The 19938-nt window shown below is 36.1% G+C and overlaps 1 protein-coding gene and 1 long non-coding RNA gene across 3 annotated transcripts; both read left to right on the forward strand.

Annotated features, from left to right (window-relative positions):
- Nucleotides 1–12700: 12700 nt before the first annotated feature.
- Nucleotides 12701–15821, forward strand: LOC113287470. Of its 2 annotated transcripts, none has more exons than XR_003330082.1 (4): nt 12701–13417; nt 13745–13973; nt 14055–14303; nt 15201–15821. It is a non-coding gene; the product is annotated as an uncharacterized LOC113287470 (long non-coding RNA). The 2 variants fall into 2 exon arrangements; XR_003330083.1 differs by having other exon boundaries at nt 13858–13973; nt 15201–15820.
- Nucleotides 15822–17856: 2035 nt separating this feature from the next.
- Nucleotides 17857–18587, forward strand: LOC113290784 (aspartic proteinase CDR1-like). The gene is made up of 2 exons (XM_026540369.1): nt 17857–17863; nt 18013–18587. The coding sequence occupies exons 1-2, from the start codon at nt 17857–17859 to the stop codon at nt 18585–18587; spliced, it is 582 nt and encodes a 193-aa protein (XP_026396154.1).
- Nucleotides 18588–19938: the final 1351 nt, after the last annotated feature.

Below are 19938 nucleotides of genomic sequence, written 5' to 3' on the forward strand. Positions count from 1 at the left end.
GCGGCTCCGTAAGTTCTCTTATGTGAGCATTTCCGATTAAATTAATCATGGGTTCTTTTGTGGTTAATTTAATTGATACAGATTAATGTTTCATGTGATTTGTTAATGTCCAAAGAAATATTTCTTTTCTTGTGAAAGTAATGTCGCTCTTGTTGTTCCTTTTGAAATGACATTCTATGGGGGGAGAGTTCTTAATTGAACTTGTGCTTAATTGCCAAATCTTTGTAGGGAGTGCGGCTGTGAAATATTATAGGGGTTATCTCTATGGAAATTTCATTAGGATCCCACTAGTTTTCGTACCTTTTCCAATTTTATTGACAAAAAATGGGAGAATTAATGTGTAGTTCACACTACAAATACATATGGTTTTCGGATCATTATGTAAGGGGAAGTGGTTTTCATGAGAGATGAAGTATTAACTAAGGAGGAGTGATACATATCACCATAGTATTGTTGTCGAAGTAGTGATACAATTGAACTTTGATGTTGTGTAATAATACTATGACATTGTATAACAATGATTGAGAGCTATTGTTTTCTCATTGTTATAAATACGGATCTTCAACAACGATGATGCTGAGTTGAACACATTTAGAATCATTGGAGTACTTGGAAGTGACAAAGATTTCGAGTAGTGTTGAAGAACCAAGGTGATCAAGCATTTGGATGAGAAGCTACAAAGTTTATTTATTTTTTATTCCATATATATTGATAGTTTTGACACTAAAATTGACAAAGTGGGAGACTGTTAGAGCATTGGTCGGTCGAACTCGCAAGCGTTGCTATCTCAAGCTTGTTTGTCAAGTTTAGTTTCCAAAACTATAAGTCTTGATTTCTAGTCTACTTATAGCTAAGTCTCGGATTAGGATAGTAAGTGTAGTTGAGCTTTAGACTCCACGGCGTTCATCGAATGAATACGAAGAACTACTCAAGGGAACTTGTGGAACTTCATCAACATAAGGTATGTGGAGACTTGAAATTATCTATCACTCAAAAGTCTATCTACTCTATATCCTATTTGAGACAAAAAATCGCATTGCTATAGAGACTTCAATTATACACATTTGCTATTTCGAGCCGAGTTTATCTTGCTTTTCTATTTCTCGAAATATGTGTTGGTAAGATTTCGCTTTAGCCAAGTTCATCTTTACTTGTGAGGAAAATCATATTATTTCAATAACTTGAAAATCGCTTTGATACTAATAGTTTGTGAATAACAACTATTTTAACATCCTCTAAGAAAGTTTCAATGATTGAAATGAGAGTTTAAAACAAGTAACCATGTTTGGATATAAACATAGTGTGTTCTCACATTTGTGTAAAAGTCCAAAACTGGGAACCTAAAGTATGTGTACCGGCGGTTGTTGGAAATCCGGGCAAGTATGCGTACCCGTACGCATACTGGCGGAAGTTTCACGTCCATGAATTTATGCTGGAGTTTGGAAGTGTGAATTGGTATGCGCACCCGTACGCGTACTGGCGTAACCAAACTCGGTCCGGCTACTTAGGTATGCGTACCCGTTTGCATACTTAAGTAGGTTACTTTCTAAAATCGGTTTATTCATGAACTAAAACATTTATATAATAAGGAATGCAATCTTTACAAACCGTGGATATAATGCTCATGAATTGAATCGAGTGGATAAAAATCGATTTTTCTTCGATTGTGTCTTGTATACTTCTATGAGATCTAAGCAATTGAACAACTCTCAAACTAGTTCATTTGAGTCATTTGAACTAGTTATGGAAAAGATGAATAAGGTTGATATGAAAGTGCTCATATGGCTAACCATTGGTTAACTATTGTTGAACCGTCTAAGTGTACACGTTTAGGTACGGTTACTCAAACCTAAATGAAGGTACATTTCATTTGTATATAACAAACTAAGTTCGATCTAACGGTTGAAAGATATTAGCTTGAATCTAATCAGGTTTTCAGCTAACGGTGAATATTGGATGCTTTGTTACCAAGGTAACTTAGATTGCAAACTCTGATTTGAAATCTATATAAAGGAGAACTCTAGCAACTGGGAAACCTAATCCCCACACCTCTTGTGTGATACTAGTTGCATACCTATAGTCGATTATCCTTTAACCTTAGGTTTTTCACGAAACCCTATAGGTTAACGACTTAAAAACTTCATTGGGATTGTGAAGCCAGACCCAACTATTTTCTACTTAGTTGCGTGATCTGATCTTGTTGTTTTCTATCGGTTTTTAGTATAATCGTTGTATTGTCTGGATCTCGTATACATAGATGACCACATGAAGTGTGAATCGATTAGTTGTATCGTCTCGACTCAGTCCATAGACAATCACTTTCGGAAAAAGGACTTATAGGTGGAAAAGTTTAGATTGAGGTATATTTGGGTACCCTCATCTTTTCAACTACCACATCTCTTATCTTGGTGTACAATGGTCTTTCCAGGCTATGTAAGTGGTGGAAAAAATACATCACAAGATACACACTTGTTACCTGTGAATTTTTGCCACACTTACACAGCTTCAGGTCGCATCAATGAATCCTGGCAAAAAAAAAGGGAAGGGTAGTAAGAATCAATCAATTTTCATCAAGGTAAAGAGACCATAATAATAGTAATTAATACAAGAAACTCTAATGTGTTAAGAGTTTACTCACCAACTGGAATTAGAGGTTACTTGTGAAAAAGTGGGGGTCTAACAGCCTCACCTAATATTTCGCTTAACAATCTGTATGTACTAACTCCAATATACTTTCAAGAGAATCAACTAAACAGTCAAACTCAATCTTAAGAAAAGTATATAAAGGAGTTATATCTTAATTTCTCAATTCAATACTTACTCAAGCAAATAGCAATTTGCGAGTCTAATTGAATACAAGAGAAATTAACTTGAACGGTACCAAAGACCAAAGTTCAAGGATCAATCAATTTCAATCAACAACCAAATGGAGGATTTCCCAATTGATTGATTCAACGCACAACCTGTGATATTTCAATTATATAACAAAATATAATGCAGAAAAGAAGTAACACAGACACCAGAAGTTTTGTTAACGAGGAAACCGCAAATGCATAAAAACCCCGAGACCTAGTCTAGATTGAACACACACTGTATTAAGCCGCTACAGACACTAGACTACTACAAACTAACTTCAATCTGGAATGTAGTTGAACCCCAACCAATCTCACAATGATCCAAGGTACAGTTGCGCTCCTTACGTCTCTGATACCAGCAGGATACTACACACTTGATTCCCTTAGTTAATCTCACCCACAAATAAGAGTTGCTACGATCCAAAGTCGAAGACTTTAATAAAAGAATCTGTATCACACAAAAAAGCCTACAGTAATAGATAAATCTGTCTCCCACAGAAATACATACGATTTTTGTCCGTCTTTTGGTAGATCAAGGTGAACAGGAACCAATAGATATAGCGGACTTATATTCCCGAAGAACAACCTAGAAATATCAATCACCTCACAATAATCTAAATCGTATGACGACGAAACTAGATATTGTGGAATCACAAACGATGAGACGAAGATGTTAGTGACTACTTTTCTATCTTGCCTATCGGAGAAAATAATCTCGCGCCAATTTTACAATTGTACTCAATACGATAGAAACAACAAGATCAGATCACGCAAGTACATAGAAAATAGTTGAGTCTGGCTTCACAACCCCAATGAAGTCTTCAAGTCGCTAACCTATAGAGTCTCGGTAGAAACCTATGATTAAAGGAGAATCAACTCTGGCTTATACAACTAATATCACACAAGAGGTGTGGGTATTAGGTTTCCCAGTTGGTAGAGTTCTCCTTTATATAGTCTTCAAATCAGGGTTTGCAATCAATGCGACATTGGTAACAAAGCATTCAATATTCACCGTTAAATGAAAACCTGATTAGATTCAAGCTAATATCTTTCAACCGTTAGATCAAATCTTAGCTTGTTATACACAAATGAAATGCATGTTCTTTTAGGTTTGTGTAACCGTACCTAAACGTGTACACCTAGTTGGTTCAACAGTAGTTAACCAAATGGTGAGCCATATGAGCACTTTCATATCAACCTTGTTCATATTCACCATAACTAGTCCAAATGACCTAGTTTGAGGGTTGTTCAATTGCTTAGATCTTATAGAAGTATACAAGACACAATCGAAGCAAAATTGGTTTTGATTCACTCGAATCGATTCATGAACATTATAGCCAGGGTTTGAAAATTGCATTCCTTATTATATAAATATTGTAGTTCACGAACAAACCAATTTTAGAAAGTAACACACTTAAGTATGCGTACTTAAGTAAGCGGATTTGAGTTTGTTTTGGTTTTCAAACTCAGCATAAATTCACGGACGTGAACTTTTCGCCAGTATGCGTACGAGTACGCATACTTAGGTAACCGTAATGAGTTAGTTTTTATTTCCAAAAATAAACAGAAATTCACGATCGTGAACTTCCGATAGTATGCGTACGGGTACGCATACTTACCTAGTCTCCGTCAACCATTTAGTACACACACAAGTATGCATACATTTGGTTCCGGTTTTGGACTTATATACTAATGTGCGAACACAGTATATGCTTATATCCAAAGATGGTTACATACTCTAAACTCTTTATTTCAATCATTGAAACATTCTTAGAAGATGTTATATAGAGGTTACTTATATTCTATTTTTCATCAAAGCGATTTTCAAGATATTGAATAATCAACATGACTTTCATCATTTGTAAAGATGAACTTGTCCAAAGCGAAAGCTTACCAACACATATTTCGAGAATTAGATAAGCGAGATAAACTCGGCTCGAAATAACAAATGTGTATAATCAAAGTCTATATAGTAATACGACTTTTGTCTCAAGATAGGAGACAAAGTAGATAGACTTTTGAGTGATATATAAGTTCAAGTCTCCATATATCTTTTAGTCGATGAAGATCCACAAGTTCCTTGAGTAGTTCTTCGTCTTTGCATGATGAACGCTGTGGAGTCTAGAGCTCAACTACACTTTCTATCCTAGTCTAAGACTTAGATATAAGTAGACTAGAAATCAAGACTTATAGTTTTGGCAACTAAAACTTGACAAACAAGCTTGAGATAACAACGCTTGTGAGTTCGACCGAGCAGTGCTCTAACAATCTCCCCCTTTGCCAATTTTAGTGACAAAACTATCAATAATATGGAATGCAAAATAAATAAACTTTGGAGCTTCTCTTCCACATGCATGATCTCCTTGGTTCTTCAACATTACTCTAAATCTTCGTCACTTCCAAGTACTCCAATGATTCCAAAGATATTCAATGCAGCATCATCGTTGTTGAAGATCCGTAGCCATAACAATGAGAAAACAAAATCTCTCAATCATTGTTACACAGTGTCATAGTATTATTACACAACATCAAAGTTCCATTGTATCACAACTTTGACAACAATACTATGGTGATATGTATCACTCCCCCTTAGTCAGTACTTCATCTCACATGAAAACCATTCCCCCTTACATAATGATCCGAAACCATATGTGTTTGTAGTGTGAACTACACAGTAATTCTCCCCCTTTTTGTCAATAAAATTGGCAAAGGTATGAAAACTAGTGGGATCCTAATGAAATTTCCATAGAGACACTTCATGACCAAAAGAAAGCATATATCAAATTTTTAGATGCAATCATATAGCCGAAACTAAATGCATTCATCAAGGAGTTTATAAAGATACAAGATAACCCCTATAATATTCCACAACGGTTACTTTCACAAGAAAATAAGGATTTCTTTGGACATTAACAAATCACATAAGAATATGAATTTGTGTCCAAAGTACTCAATTAAAATAATCACAAGAGAACCCATGATTAATTTAATCGGAAATGCTCAACATAAGAAAACTTACGAAGCCGCACAATATATACATAAAATATGGATCAGGGAAGATCATATTGCGGAATAAACAAAGATTTATTCTATCATTCATCACTATTTGCACAATGACATACAATAGATTTAGTCTTTGTAAACAAAATCTCATCCTTTCTTCCATCAATATTTGCATAATGAAATAAAAGGCTTAACTTTCGTTTATCAAAAGTTCATTCAATCTTTTACCAGTACTTGCATATCGACATACGACAGACTTAACTTTTGACCACGTATGGGACAATCATAGTTCATGGATGCAAACACACATATCCCATAACAAATTGCAATATATAAAATCATAAAGATTAATACTGCAAAATCATCTTCCAAATAAACTGTAGAATTTAAATAAATAAATCTAAAAATATTGAAGATGAAAAACGTTGGACATAGCTATGTGTAATCACAATAATGGCTATTCCAAACTCTAGTTATTCTTCTTAAAAACACAAGAATAAAATTCTCATAAGAAGATTTCCTAGACACTGAGACCTCTGAAAAATTCTTTATCGTCCCTGAACTCCTTGTCGTCAATAACCATGAGAACATATGGTTCGTGAAGAAAGGAGTCAATTCCAACAAACCTTCTAAGCTGAAGATGCCGAAACAGGGCCTTCTGAATTCCAAGAGTTCTCAAAACACAAGCTTTTATTTGTTGAATCTCCTTTCTTGTCTCCTTCAACTCTTCAAGAACATCAAAAAACTTATGAGAATTTGAAGGAACAGCTCTTGGCTTCCTCACATTCCTTCTTTTTCTTTTCAAAGTTGGAGGTATCAGAGATTTTTATTTTTCCTTCATGATTGATGGCTTAACAATCATATTAACATCTTTTTCATCAGAAGACATGATTCTTGGAGTACCCATATGCGTACGATTTTGTGAGAGGAAGTCACAAAATAAGCTCAACAAGTAGTTTTTTATTAAAAAGAGTTTTAGAGAAGGAAAAAGATATATAGGGTTACGAAACTTTCAACACAGGTTCGTGTATACACAACTCTCAACCCTATAAAAGGCAGAATTGTCTATTTTAACCCTCTTTTATTGACTAACCAGGGAAGTCCTTTCCAATATCAATTAGATACGAAAGGCGGCATGAATTCCAGACTTTGCAAGGTTCTTAGAGCAGACACAAACAAAGAAAATCAAAAGAAATAAAGGCTTTTCTTTTCTCAAAGCCTGATATGTGCAAAATCTTGTCTCTTTTAATCAGGCACATGAGACAAGATGCACTAACCAACACAATTTAAGTTGTGCTGGGATGAACAATAATTTGTCTGTCACATCCTTTTTGATCGGAATTCATAGAACCCTGTTTCTCATAGTTTTTAGACCATAACTTTCTTTCCAATGGTCTTGTATTATCCTTGGAAACTAACTTCTTCGATGAAGATAAAATCTTACATACCTTTGCGGTCTTTTGAACAAGTTTAAGCTTGTTTGCTAATCGATTTGTTTTTCGTTGAAGTTTGTTGACATGTATCAATTTGTGTTTGTACTTGTAACACTTGATAGTTCATGACCCTTGAGTGAAAAATATGAGCACGTCAACCTGGAATATAATTCAGGTATCCGAGATGTGCAAGCTGCTAGACACATAGTAGAACCTGAAAAAATAGACAGAGAATTTCCAACGGAAAAGTCAATTTTTTCTTCCAGATTGGTTGAGTTCTCTTATGAAAGAATATCAAGATTGATGTATGTATTGCTAAAATTATCAAAATAAATATTTTCACACAGAAGTGCAACACTTTATTTTTCTTCTTCATTAAAATCTTAATTGTCATACATTTCATTAAGAGTTGCAGCAAGACCTTTGTTCCCGGTGTATTTCGTTCGATCTGGACACTCATTTGCAAAATGACCAAAACCTTTACACTTAAAGCACCGAGGCATATCCTCGTCATCAGTCTCCTCATTATCCCTGTTTTTAGGAGGAACACGATTATGGGGCATAACTAATGACCTGGATGTATATCTGGAGAACCGTTTACTTCTCTTCAAAAGAAGATCCCTAAACTGTCTAGTGATCAACGAGATTGACTTGTCAAGATCTTCATCTGATGAATCAGCCTCAGAAAGATCATCTTCAGAGATGCAAACACTTTTACTTTTATGATCATGATGAAAGATCCTTCCCAGATTTGGATGTATGATCATGATCAAAGATCTTTAGCTTCCTAACCAGAGTATTTCTGGAAAGCGTTGCGAGATTATTTCCTTCAACGATGGCATGTTTCTTAGAATCGTATCTAGATGGCAGAGATCTCAGAATCTTCATCACAATGTCCTTTTCAGGAATAGTCTTACCCAAATGCAAAATATGAATTTACAATTTCAGATACTTTGTGATTCAACTCATCAAATGAATCTTCATCTGCCATACGAAGGTTTTTCCAATCAGAATTTAGGTTTTGAAGCCTAGCTTCTTTTTCACAGGTATTCCCTTCAAATACGGTTTCTAAGATATCCCAGGCTTCCTTAGACTTTGTGCACGCAGTCATATGGTGCTGAAGATTTGGGGTAATGGCATGTATGATAGCATTTAAGCCGTCAGAATTTTGCTTTGCAGCAAGGATTTCTTCTGGACTATATCTACCAATATCCTTAGATATAGATACATCACCTTCTGTATTAACCGGATGATCATAGCCATTAAAAACACGTACCCATGTTTGAAAATCACGATCTTGAAGAAAAGCACGCATAGCGATTTTCCACCATAAGTAGTTTGAGCCTTCGAAGATTGGTAGTACGTTTATGGAGATAGAATTTATGTCCATAGAGTCAGATCGCTACAAACACAGACTTATAAGGTCTTTGAACGTGTTTGCCTGCTCTGATACCAATTTAAAAAGTGGGGGTCTAACAACCTCACCCAATATTTTACTTAGCAATCTGTATGGACTAACTCTAATATACTTTAAAAAGAATCAACTAGACAGTCATACTGAATCTTAAGAAAAATATATCAAGGAGTTATATCTCAATTTCTCGATTCAATACTTACTCAAACAAATAGCAATTTGCGAGTCTAACTGAATACAAGAGAAATTAACTTGAACGGTACCAAAGACCAATGTTCAAGGATCAATCAATTTCAATCAACAACCAAAGGTTGGATTTACCAATTGATCGATTCAATGCACAACCTGTGATATTTCAATTATATAACAAAATATAATGCGGAAAAGAAATAACACAGACACCAGAAGTTTTGTTAACGAGGAAACAGCAAATGCAGAAAAACCCCGGGACCTAGTCTAGATTGAACACACACTGTATTAAGCCGCTACAGACATTATCCTATTACAAACTGACTTCGGTCTGGACTGTAGTTGAACCCCAACCAATGTCACACGGATCCAAGGTACAATTGCGCTCCTTACGTCTATGATCCCAGCAGGATACTACGCACTTGATTCCCTTAATTGATCTCACCCACAACTAAGAGTTGCTACGATCCAAAGTCGAAGACTTTAATAAACAAATTTGTATCGCACAGAAAAGTCTACAGTAATGGATAAATCTGTCTCCCACAGAAATACCTACGAGTTTTGTTCCGCCTTTTGATAAATCAAGGTGAACAAGAACCAATTGATATACCGGACTTATATTCCCGAAGAACAACCTAGAAATATCTATCACCTCACAATAATCTAAATCGTATGACGGCGAAACTAGATATAGTGGAATCATAAACAATGAGACGAAGATGTTGTGACTAATTTTCTATTTTTCCCATCGGAGAAATTAATCTCGAGCCAATTTTACAATTGTACTCAATACGATAGAAACAACAAGATCATATCACGCAAGTATAGAGAAAATAGTTGGGTCTGGCTTCACAATCCCTATGAAGTCTTCAAGTCGTTAACCTACAGGGTCTCGGTAGAAATCTAAGGTTAAAAGAGAATCGAATATAGCTTATACAACTAGTATCACATAGGAGGTGTGGATATTAGGTTTCCCAGTTGCTAGAGTTCTCCTTTATATAGTCTTCAAATCAGGGTTTGCAATCAATGCTACCTTGGTAAAAAAGCATCCAATATTCACCGTTAGATGAAAACCTGATTAGATTCAAGCTAATATCTTTCAACCGTTAGATCGAATCTTAGATTGTTATACACAAATGAAATGCACGTTCATCTAGGTTTGTGTAACCGTACCTAAACGTATACACCTAGTTGGTTCAATAGTAGTTAACTAAATGGTTAGCCATATGAGCACTTTCATATCAACCTTATTCATCTTAGCCATAACTAGTCCAAATGACTTAAATGAACTACTTAGAGAGTTTTTCTATTGCTTAGATCTTATATAAGTATACAAGACACAATCGAAGCAAAATTGGTTTTGATTCACTCGAATCGATTCATGAACATTATAGCCACGGTTTGCAAATTGCATTCCTTATTATATAAATATTTTAGTTCATATAACAAACCAATTTTAGAAAGTAACACACTTAAGTATGCGTACGGGTATGCATGCTTAAGTAACCGGATCTGAGTTTGTTTTGGTTTTCAAAATTTGCAGAAATTCACGGACGTGAAATTTCCGCCAGTATGCGTACGGGTACGCATACTTAGGTAACCAGATTGAGTTGGTTTTGATTTCCAAACTCAGCATAAATTCACGGTCGTGAACTTCCGCCAGTATGTGTACAGGTACGCATACTTACCCAGTCTCCATCAACCATTTAGTAAACACACAAGTATGCTTACATTTGGTTCCCGGTTTTGGGATTATACACTAATGTGCGAACACATTATATGCTTATATCCAAAGATGGTTATATATTCTAAACTCTTTATTTCAATCATTGAAACATTCTCAGAGGATGTTATATAGAGGTTATTCATACTCTATTTTCCATCAAAGCGATTTTCAAGATTTTGAAATAATTAACATGACTTTCGTCACTTGTAAATATGAACTTGGCTAAAGCAAAAGCTTACCAACATATATTTCGAGAATTAGATAAGCGAGATAAACTCGGCTCGAAGTAACAAATGTGTATAATCGAAGTCTATATAGCAATACGACTTTTGTCTCAAGATAGGAGATAGAGTATATAGACTTTTGAGTGATAGATACGTTCAAGTCTCCACATACCTTTTAGTCGATGAAGATCCACCAGCTCCTTGAGTAGGTATTCGTCTTTGCATGATGAACGCCGTGGACTCTAGAACTCAACTACACTTTCTATCCTAGTCCGAGACTTAGCTATAAGTAGTCTAGAAATCAAGACTGATAGTTTTGGCAATTAAACTCGACAAACAAGCTTGAGATAGCAACGCTTGCGAGTTCGATCGAGGAGTACTCTAACAGGTATGATCAATCATTGTAATTGGTGTGATCGATCCTAGTAATTGGTGTAACCGATCTTAGTAATTGGTGTGACCGATCACGAGTGTTGTGTGACCGATCCTTGTAATTAGTAATCGGTCCTAGTGGCTGGAGTGACCGACCACAAGTAATACCATGTGTCGATTGAACCGATCTGTAATTGGTGTAACTGATCCTAGTGATTGGTGTGACCGATCACAAGTGTTTCCATATTTAGGTACAATCGATCCTAATGATTGGTAGAACCGATTGAATCCATGTATATGATTTGGTAATTGATCAATCACATAGTAGTCTTGGAATACAGGTGAACCAATTCTAAACTTGTTTGGAAGTGTGATATAACCGATTGTAAGAATGCAAATTCATGTAAATATGAAATAAGGATTTGCGGTGGATGTTAACATACTTTGAACACGAGCAGTAACTATTATCAATTATTGTTCAAAGATATTCCTTAGTACTAAAGGTGATCCTGAGCCGAAATAAATTAAGAATCTTTTAATTAAGGTTTTTGGTTTTATATGCTTTAATTACCAGCAATTAATGCATATTTCTAGAGAATAAAAATTAGTAATGTGTATTTGCTAATTGGAGATTTTCTATTGAGAGATTTCGGAAATATTGGATAAGCATTTATGAATTTTTCCATTCATTGCAAATCTTGAGAATATTTTCGGTTTTGGAAATTCCTTGATGTCCAAAAATCCTTGGTCTATAAATACCTAAGTTTTTATTTCTAGCAAACTATCATAAGAGCCAGGAAAACTTCATTTCTTGTTGCTTATGGTGGATCCGTCTATTCGGAGAGGAAAGTATCTTAATTATGCGAAATCTCTTACGACCGCTCGTTTAAAGACTTATGTGGGATCGAGAAGCTCTACGAGTATCGTTGGTGGGAAACTAGATAATTGCAGTGTTATTAGTTTTTGATTGACTTGATTGACTAACGTTTGTTGAAACTTTGATTGCACATAGTTTCTTTATTCTTGAGAATCTTCTCTTCTGATATAATATTCACTCAAACTAGATCGAAGTATCGACGAGATCTTCAGAACTGTTGTTATATCAAAAGACATCTTGTGATAATTCATTTTTATCAGACTCCGTTCTGTGCATGATTGATCACAAGTGATTCAAGTGGTGTTGAGCAGGTTATTGAAGATTAAAGAAGATTTGAAGATGAAGAAGATTTCTTATTGGTTTTCATATCTTGTGAATTGGTGTGCACAAACCTTGATCAACTGGGATCCAACTAGAATAAGATTTATTCGATTGATTAGTTGCATGAGATCGGCATCTCAATATGCCCCTGTTGTAGATGGATTTTTTGTCATAATGATCTAAAGGGCGCGGGTTCGAACCCCGGGCACCACAAAGTTTTTAGTTTTTATTTTTTTTTTCGTTTATCTTCATTCTCCTTCAGTTTTTTTCTTCCTCCAAGTTCATATCGAAACTGCTCCATCTTCTTCTTCAGTCCACCCCCATCACCATCACCATCACCATCCACAAATATTGGAATTGATTATTATCTCGAACCTGTGAGTGACGCACAGATTTAAACAAGAAAATAGAGACAAATTTGTTTCTGAAGATGATTGATTTCAAGGGTTTGATGGATTTCTGAAGTTGAATGAAGAACAGATTGGGGACTTGGTGCTGATTCAAGTTGTTTGAGTGATGCTGATGTCGAATTGAAGAAAGAGGAAAGAGGGAATTGCTGATTGTTAAAAGAAATTAAGGTTTGAGTTATGATGATTCTGTAATCGAGACAAAGATGGAGATCGAGAACATGAGTTGAAGTTCTGAGATGAAAGAATAATTGGGTCTGTGAAACTGAATTTGGTGGTGAGCTAGGTCAGGTGAAGATTGAGATGTTACAGGGAAGATGGAGACTGGAAGGAAGAGAAGATGAACTGTTGGTCTTGTTAACTGGTTATGCAGTTGAGAGTTAACAGGCGGAATTGGTACTGGTGGTACGGAAACAGAACTGAAATTGTTAATTGAGTATGAAATGGAATGAGATTCTAGCTGCTAGTGATGACTGAGCAGATACAGGAAAGTATGGTTATTTGCAGTCGAATTGAAGCTGAGAATAAATGGTTATGAAGCTACAGAGTAATTAACTGAGCAGGTGTTGGTCCATATGCATTCTCAGAATTACAAGGTGAGTTGGGTTCTGTTAGTAAATTTATTGCATTCTCTCTTTGGTTGGTATAGGAATGCTATTGAAACCCATGTATTTTGCCCTTATGTGCTTATCATATCATGTTGAGCAGGAATTTGGCATTGTTCTGAAAATTCAGTAAGTGGGCATCTGTGAGATGAACTGTATCTTGTGCATTCTCCGGTGCTCACTGGAAGGAACTTTGAAGGAATTCCCATGCTTTTGTTTTGGCATTATTATGAAATACAATAATAATGCCAAAATGTAGTTTCTTTTATAAAACAGAATGCAGTATTTACTGGATTTATTTTGTTCTTGAATTTTCAGTACACCAGTAACCTATCAAGGTTTCAGGACAATTGTTACATCTGTATCATGTTCATAGTGCTCTTATGAGCTATTGAACCATCTACTTAGTTGTATTTACTTCGCCTGAGCAGAGCATTTCAAGAATGGATACATCTCCGAGAGTAAGCTATTATGGGCTGAAGGAAGAGCCGAGTGACTGCCGTTGTCATCGATCCCAGACTGTTCACAGGAATATCTACTATTACAGGTGAGTTTATGTACCAACTTTGGTTTAAATATGAAAGTTTCATATGACAGATATCTGAATATGTTTCTATTCATGTTACAGCAGCGACTTCTGACAATGATGATGAGTTCTCCAAATGGCAGGAGGAGGTTAGGAAAGCGGAACTCGAAGCTGAGGCTTTGAAGCATGGCTTAAAATTAAATGATGTTGGTGGCTCAGATCACTTGAAAGACTTGGAGGGGGGTGTTGACGAAAGGCCTTCCACACCACCTGATGCCGAGGAAGAATTCACTGACGATGATGGAAATTGTGTACAAGTGGGACAGAGGTCTTAGAGCATGGGTTCCCCAAGTAAGTTTTTTGCTGTGTCCATCTTACTTGGTTCTAAACTAATACTAGATAAATAGGATATTTTTTCATCTCTGGATACAACCTGCGTGATTGAATGGTTATTGTCTTTTTTGCACTTGTGTATTCTTATTGTGTTATTGTGTTTGAGGCTTTTGCCGATGAGATGGATATACTATCGGTTCAAGAAATGGCATTACTACCTGGTGAACACTGAATTTTCTCAAATTTTGATTTATGCTTGTTTCGTTATAAGCTGTGGAGGGGTTTGGCTTTTGATTTTATATTGAAGACAAAAATTGAAACTGTAGTATGTTTTGTGTTTGTTAACTTACTTTTAAGTGGACCTTGAGATGAGCAACTTGTTGCGTGTCTCGATTTATTTGGTTTATTAGAGTAGAAGAGAAAGAGGCTTTAGTGTGGAGACTTAATAAACATCTTTTTTATTAACTTGATAGATTCTACAATCAATGTGTTTCCAGTTATGTGGACCTCGTATTCGTTGGTAGCTTCCTTCTTTAGTTCTTAAGAAATTGTTGAACTATTATTCAATTGATCATTTTGTGAGATTGCAATCAAGTACATAGAAGAACAATCCATGATCTGTTATTTTGGTTTGTTTTGTCTCTCATAATTGGAAGCAAGAGCATTTGCAGTACCAGATTACGATAGTTGCTAGATACAAGCATGCTCTGCATTTGAGTGCAAAGTTCGAGATACAGTTTCCCTGGTCATTTTTATCTTTGAGATACAGGATGTTGTCACACATTAGGAAAACTGGTCTAGGGGTTGCAATTTGAATTATTTGACGAAAACCAAGTTTACACGTCCTAAATTTTCATAGGTACTATTCTTCCATTTCTTTTCACTTATTCTCTTTCCTGCTGCTAATGTTGGCAGATAAATGTCAAAGAAAGCACAAAAAGCAAATAATATGTGGTGGCGTCTGAGTGGAGTTCTAGGTGATCAGAATCGTATGCTCATGTATATCCTGTTCCAAGCTGCATTCACAGTTGCCACAATGGCTTTAACTGTGCCAATATTTCTGTCTTATGAATTGCATGTGATTTTCCAAATACTCAAAGTCTCAGCATCTATATGGAATGGAGGAATCATTTTATTAGAGGTGATGCCCTGCAGGCAAGTCATAATGAAGGAGAAGAAGAAACTTGAAATGGTGCCATTGCCAGTCCAACCCGATCAGCCTGCTACTGTCTCAACCTAAATTCCCACAGAACTACAGCTTCACAGAGTCCGACAACCAGTCAGAATAGCCTTGTATAAAAGAAAAGGACTTGTAAAATTTCGTTTTCGCTACTGCTAGAAAAGTTTAGTTAGTACACCTATGACTGATATCTTGGGATTTTGGATTTTGAGGTGTGGAAAGTTTAGTTTTGAACTCGAGCCGTAGAAATCAAATAACAGCATATCAAATCTCCTTTACAATTTTTCCTGAACATCTCTTTTACAAAAAAAATAAATTCATTTACTTTTTTTTTATAAGAAAAAGGAGGATAAACTCCTAAGCGGCTTACATGTTGTGGGAACTGAAGCTGGCTAGCAGACTTTCAGTTTGATCCCTGTTCAAAATATTGTTTTCCAAGACTGGATTAAAAGTTACAAAGCCATTGTTCTGATTTCCTACTTGGCTTGTATTAAAGTTGTCTGAAATTAATAGAAGAAGATCATGAATAGAAGATTTGTTCCAACTTCTATTAGCGATTGATTTCGTACTCATTAAAGCTAGGTTAACTGCCATATTGTTTTCCCTTTCACTGATGGTGCTCCAAGTGCTTACTTCAAAAATTTCCTCCCCTTCATGGTTCAGTGTGAATCTCCCTCCTATCTTCTCTGCATGCAGACTCCTGATCAGCTTTATTAGTTGGCCAGAGTGTGATTCGAACTCCATTTTGCTTCGTAATTCTGCTGTCCAGTTGTAAGCATCTGCAACCACTTTCCTTCTCATTGTTGTAACGAGCTTTGTTAGACCCGTTCCCCTTTAGCCCCTCTGCAGGTTCCTGTGTGGTCAATGAGAAGCATTCCCATTCCATACATATTATTCTCAGGGTTAAATATGAGAGCAATGTTAAGTTTTAGCGTAAAGAGTGTTGGAGCTTTCCAAGTTATTCTGAATTCAATAACTTGTGCTTCCGCTTCATCTTTTGTGTACTCCACATGCATTGGATTATTCTTTTCTTTCTTTTTTGCAGCTATTGTTGTATTAATGTAGCGTATAATCTCCTTGGCAATGAGATCAACTCTTGGTTTTATTTTTTCGAAGGTTAAATTGCATCTGGCTTTCCAGACATGCCATAGAACAATCTCACACAGTTCAGACCACCCCATAGTCTGTTGTTCAGTGTTTCTTATCATAAGAATATGTGTAAGCCATCCATGAAAGTCCCATTTATTGCCAATTACATCATATGGGTCGAAATATAGCTCCTGCCAGACTTCATGGATAAGGGGACAGTGGATAAATAAATGGGAGATGGACTCTTTAGAACTGTTGCAGATTTTGCAAGTAGTGTCTATGTAATTTAGGTGTTTTCCAACTCTTTCTCCTGTTGGAAGTATTGAGTGGGCTGCCTTCCAAAGGAATAATTTTATAGAGGGGGAAACTTCCAGATTCCATATAGCTTTCCAATTCTTCACGTTATGTTGATGTTTTCCTCTATGGGTAAGTTCATTGTAAAGTGATTTTACAATGAATATACCATCCTTGGTTAGTTGCCAGTAGACTTTGTCTTCCTGTCCACTTAGGATTTCTATGTTCTTTATTTTGTTCACAATAATGTTATCAAAGATATTTTCTAATATGGTGATATTCCATTGGTTGTTGTTGATTATTAGGTCAGCAACATATTCAATGTTTTCAGGACAGTTGTTAGGCTTGACTAGTTTTCCATCTAGATCATGAACCCAGGCATCTGTCCATATATTCACTTTTACTCCATTCCCTATTTTCCATTTCCCATAATTTTGGATGTTTGCAATGCCTGACAGGATTCCTTTCCAAACCCAAGAGTCAGTTGGCTTAGGAAGAGCTGGCATATGTATTATATCCTTCATGTTGAAGTATTTGTCTTTCATGACTTTTGCACCTAAAGTGTCTGGTTGTTCCATCATTCTCCAACCCATTTTGGAGATTATAGCACCGTTGAACTTTTCTAAATTAACAAAACCTGGCCCGCCTTCCTCCAAAGGTTTACAAAAACCTTTCCAAGCTTTGAGATAAATACCTTTTGGTTTTCCTTTCTCCTTTCCCCAGAAGAAATCTCTATGTATATTATTCATATCTTCAATGGTTTTCTTTGGTATTTTGAATGTACTCATTTGGTAGTTAGCCATTGTGGAGGTGACATGTTTAATCAAGACTTTTTTCCCAGCTGGGTTTATATTTTTGATGTTCCAACCCTCTATTTTGTTCTTCATATGGTCTACAACAGGGTGGAAAGCTTCCACTTTTGATTTATTAGTGAATAGTGGTGAACCTAGGGATGCACAACGGGTAGGGTGGGTACGATATGGCCTATTTCTCCACCCTACCCGCTAAATGGCGGGTAAAATTTTTTTTACCCGCCATCCTACCCGCCATTAAATGGATAAGATCCTACCCGACCCATTATTTGGCGGGTCGGGCAGGATAGGGTTGCGGGTATAATCGTTTTTTTTCCTTACTGTTTGGTGAATGTTAATGCAAACACAACAGCAAGTAAATTAACCTTTGGCAGCAATCCTAAGCTAGTTGATGGATCAAAAGTTGTTTCAACTCCAATAATCTTTAAAGAAAACCAATCTTTCTATTATCTGACACTTGAAGCTATTAGTGTTGGTGATATTAGAGTTCCTTTCAACACCAGTACTAGCATCAATAATGAAGTACTACTTGAAAAAGGGAATATTGTTATCGACTCCGGTTCTACTGTAACATCTCTACCAGCTGATTTTTGCGCAGCATTTGAAGCAGAAATGAAGAAAGCCATTACAGTTGATCCCGTTATTGATCCTAATACAAGTTTAAGATTATGTTATCCAGGGGATTCAGACCCAAGTTCGGTTCCAACCGTTACTGCTCATTTTACTGATGCTGATATTGTTTTTAATCCCTTGAACCTTTTCAAACTAAACGGCGACAATGATGAGCTGTTTGCATGTCTAGCATTCCTTCCAACGGACGACGTGTCCATCTATGGGAATATAGTTCAGAATAACTTCATTGTGGAATATGACCTTGTGAACAAGTTGGTATCATTCATGTCAACAACAGATTGTCGAATGCCATAGAATCGAAGATTAAGGAGAAAGATTTTACCCTGAACGTTTGATCTACTTATACATGTTCCTGTAGAATCCTGCATATAAATAAGACAGTCATGGTAATTGATGCATTATGTAATAAGTAACACATATATGATAATAATTCTCTACCGCATCATGGATTCATGTTATATAGATCAACCGAATGAAGTTCTACTTGGATTTTGGATGGAGAGGCAACATTTTGCAAGGACCAAGCTTCTTCATTTGTATTTGAAGAAAAAAAACAATTACAAATTGACTAAGCAAAGACCTTGTCAGGCGGGTAAGCGGGTAGGGTAGGATATTTTCGGGTTTTATCCGTCACCCTACCCATTTGACGACGGATAAGATAAAATTTAACCGTCACCCTACCCGTCAATTATCGGGTAAGATAGAATGCGGGTAAAAATTGTGACGTGTAGGATAGGGTGGCGGGTAAGGGTAGGATATGTGCACCCCTAGGTGAACCCAAGTATTTGTCTTTGAGAGATATGTGGTTTATTTGGATTATCGTAGTTATATTCATCACAGTTTGTGGGGAAGAATTGTTACTAAAGAAAACCCCTGACTTATCTAAATTTATCATTTGCCCTGAGCAAGTGCTAAATTTATCTATTATTTTTAGGATGTTTTCAGCCTCCAGTTTGGAGGATTTTCAGAATATGATGCAGTCATCTGCAAATAGCAAATGACTTATAGGGGGAGCCTTTTTAACGATTTTGATACCATGTATTTTTCCATCTCTTTCAGCTTGCATTAACATTCTAGAAAAGTATTCCATACACATGATGAAAAGATAAGGGGATAGGGTATCCCCTTGTCTCAGTCCTCTTGTTGGATTAAAAAAATTACATGGGACTCCATTTAGAAGAATGGCTAAGATGGTAGTTGATATACATTGGTTAATTCTAGAGCACCACTCCTCAGAGAAGCCCATCTGTTTGAGAATGGCTAGAAGGAAAGGCCATTCTACTCTATCGAATGCTTTTGACATATCTATCTTTAGACCCATCCATTCTTGTCTATCTCTTCTATTTCTCATATTATGAATGATTTCATGTGCCACCATGGTGTTGTCATTTATCTGCCTTCCAGGAATGAAGGAAGACTGGTATGGTGAGATAATTTTTCCTAAAAAAGGCTTCATTCTCTGAGCAAGAATTTTGGAGATTAGCTTGTAAGTGGTATTACATAAGGATATGGGCCTGAAGTCTCCAGGAGAAGATGGGAATTGCACTTTGGGGATTAGAGAAACAAAAGTTGAGTTCATTTCCTTTAACATGTAGCCAGTTTCAAAGAATTTTTTGACTAACTTAATGAGATCCTCACCAATATT

This window comes from Papaver somniferum, chromosome 6 (assembly GCF_003573695.1).
Source record: "Papaver somniferum cultivar HN1 chromosome 6, ASM357369v1, whole genome shotgun sequence".
NCBI lineage: Eukaryota > Viridiplantae > Streptophyta > Magnoliopsida > Ranunculales > Papaveraceae > Papaver > Papaver somniferum.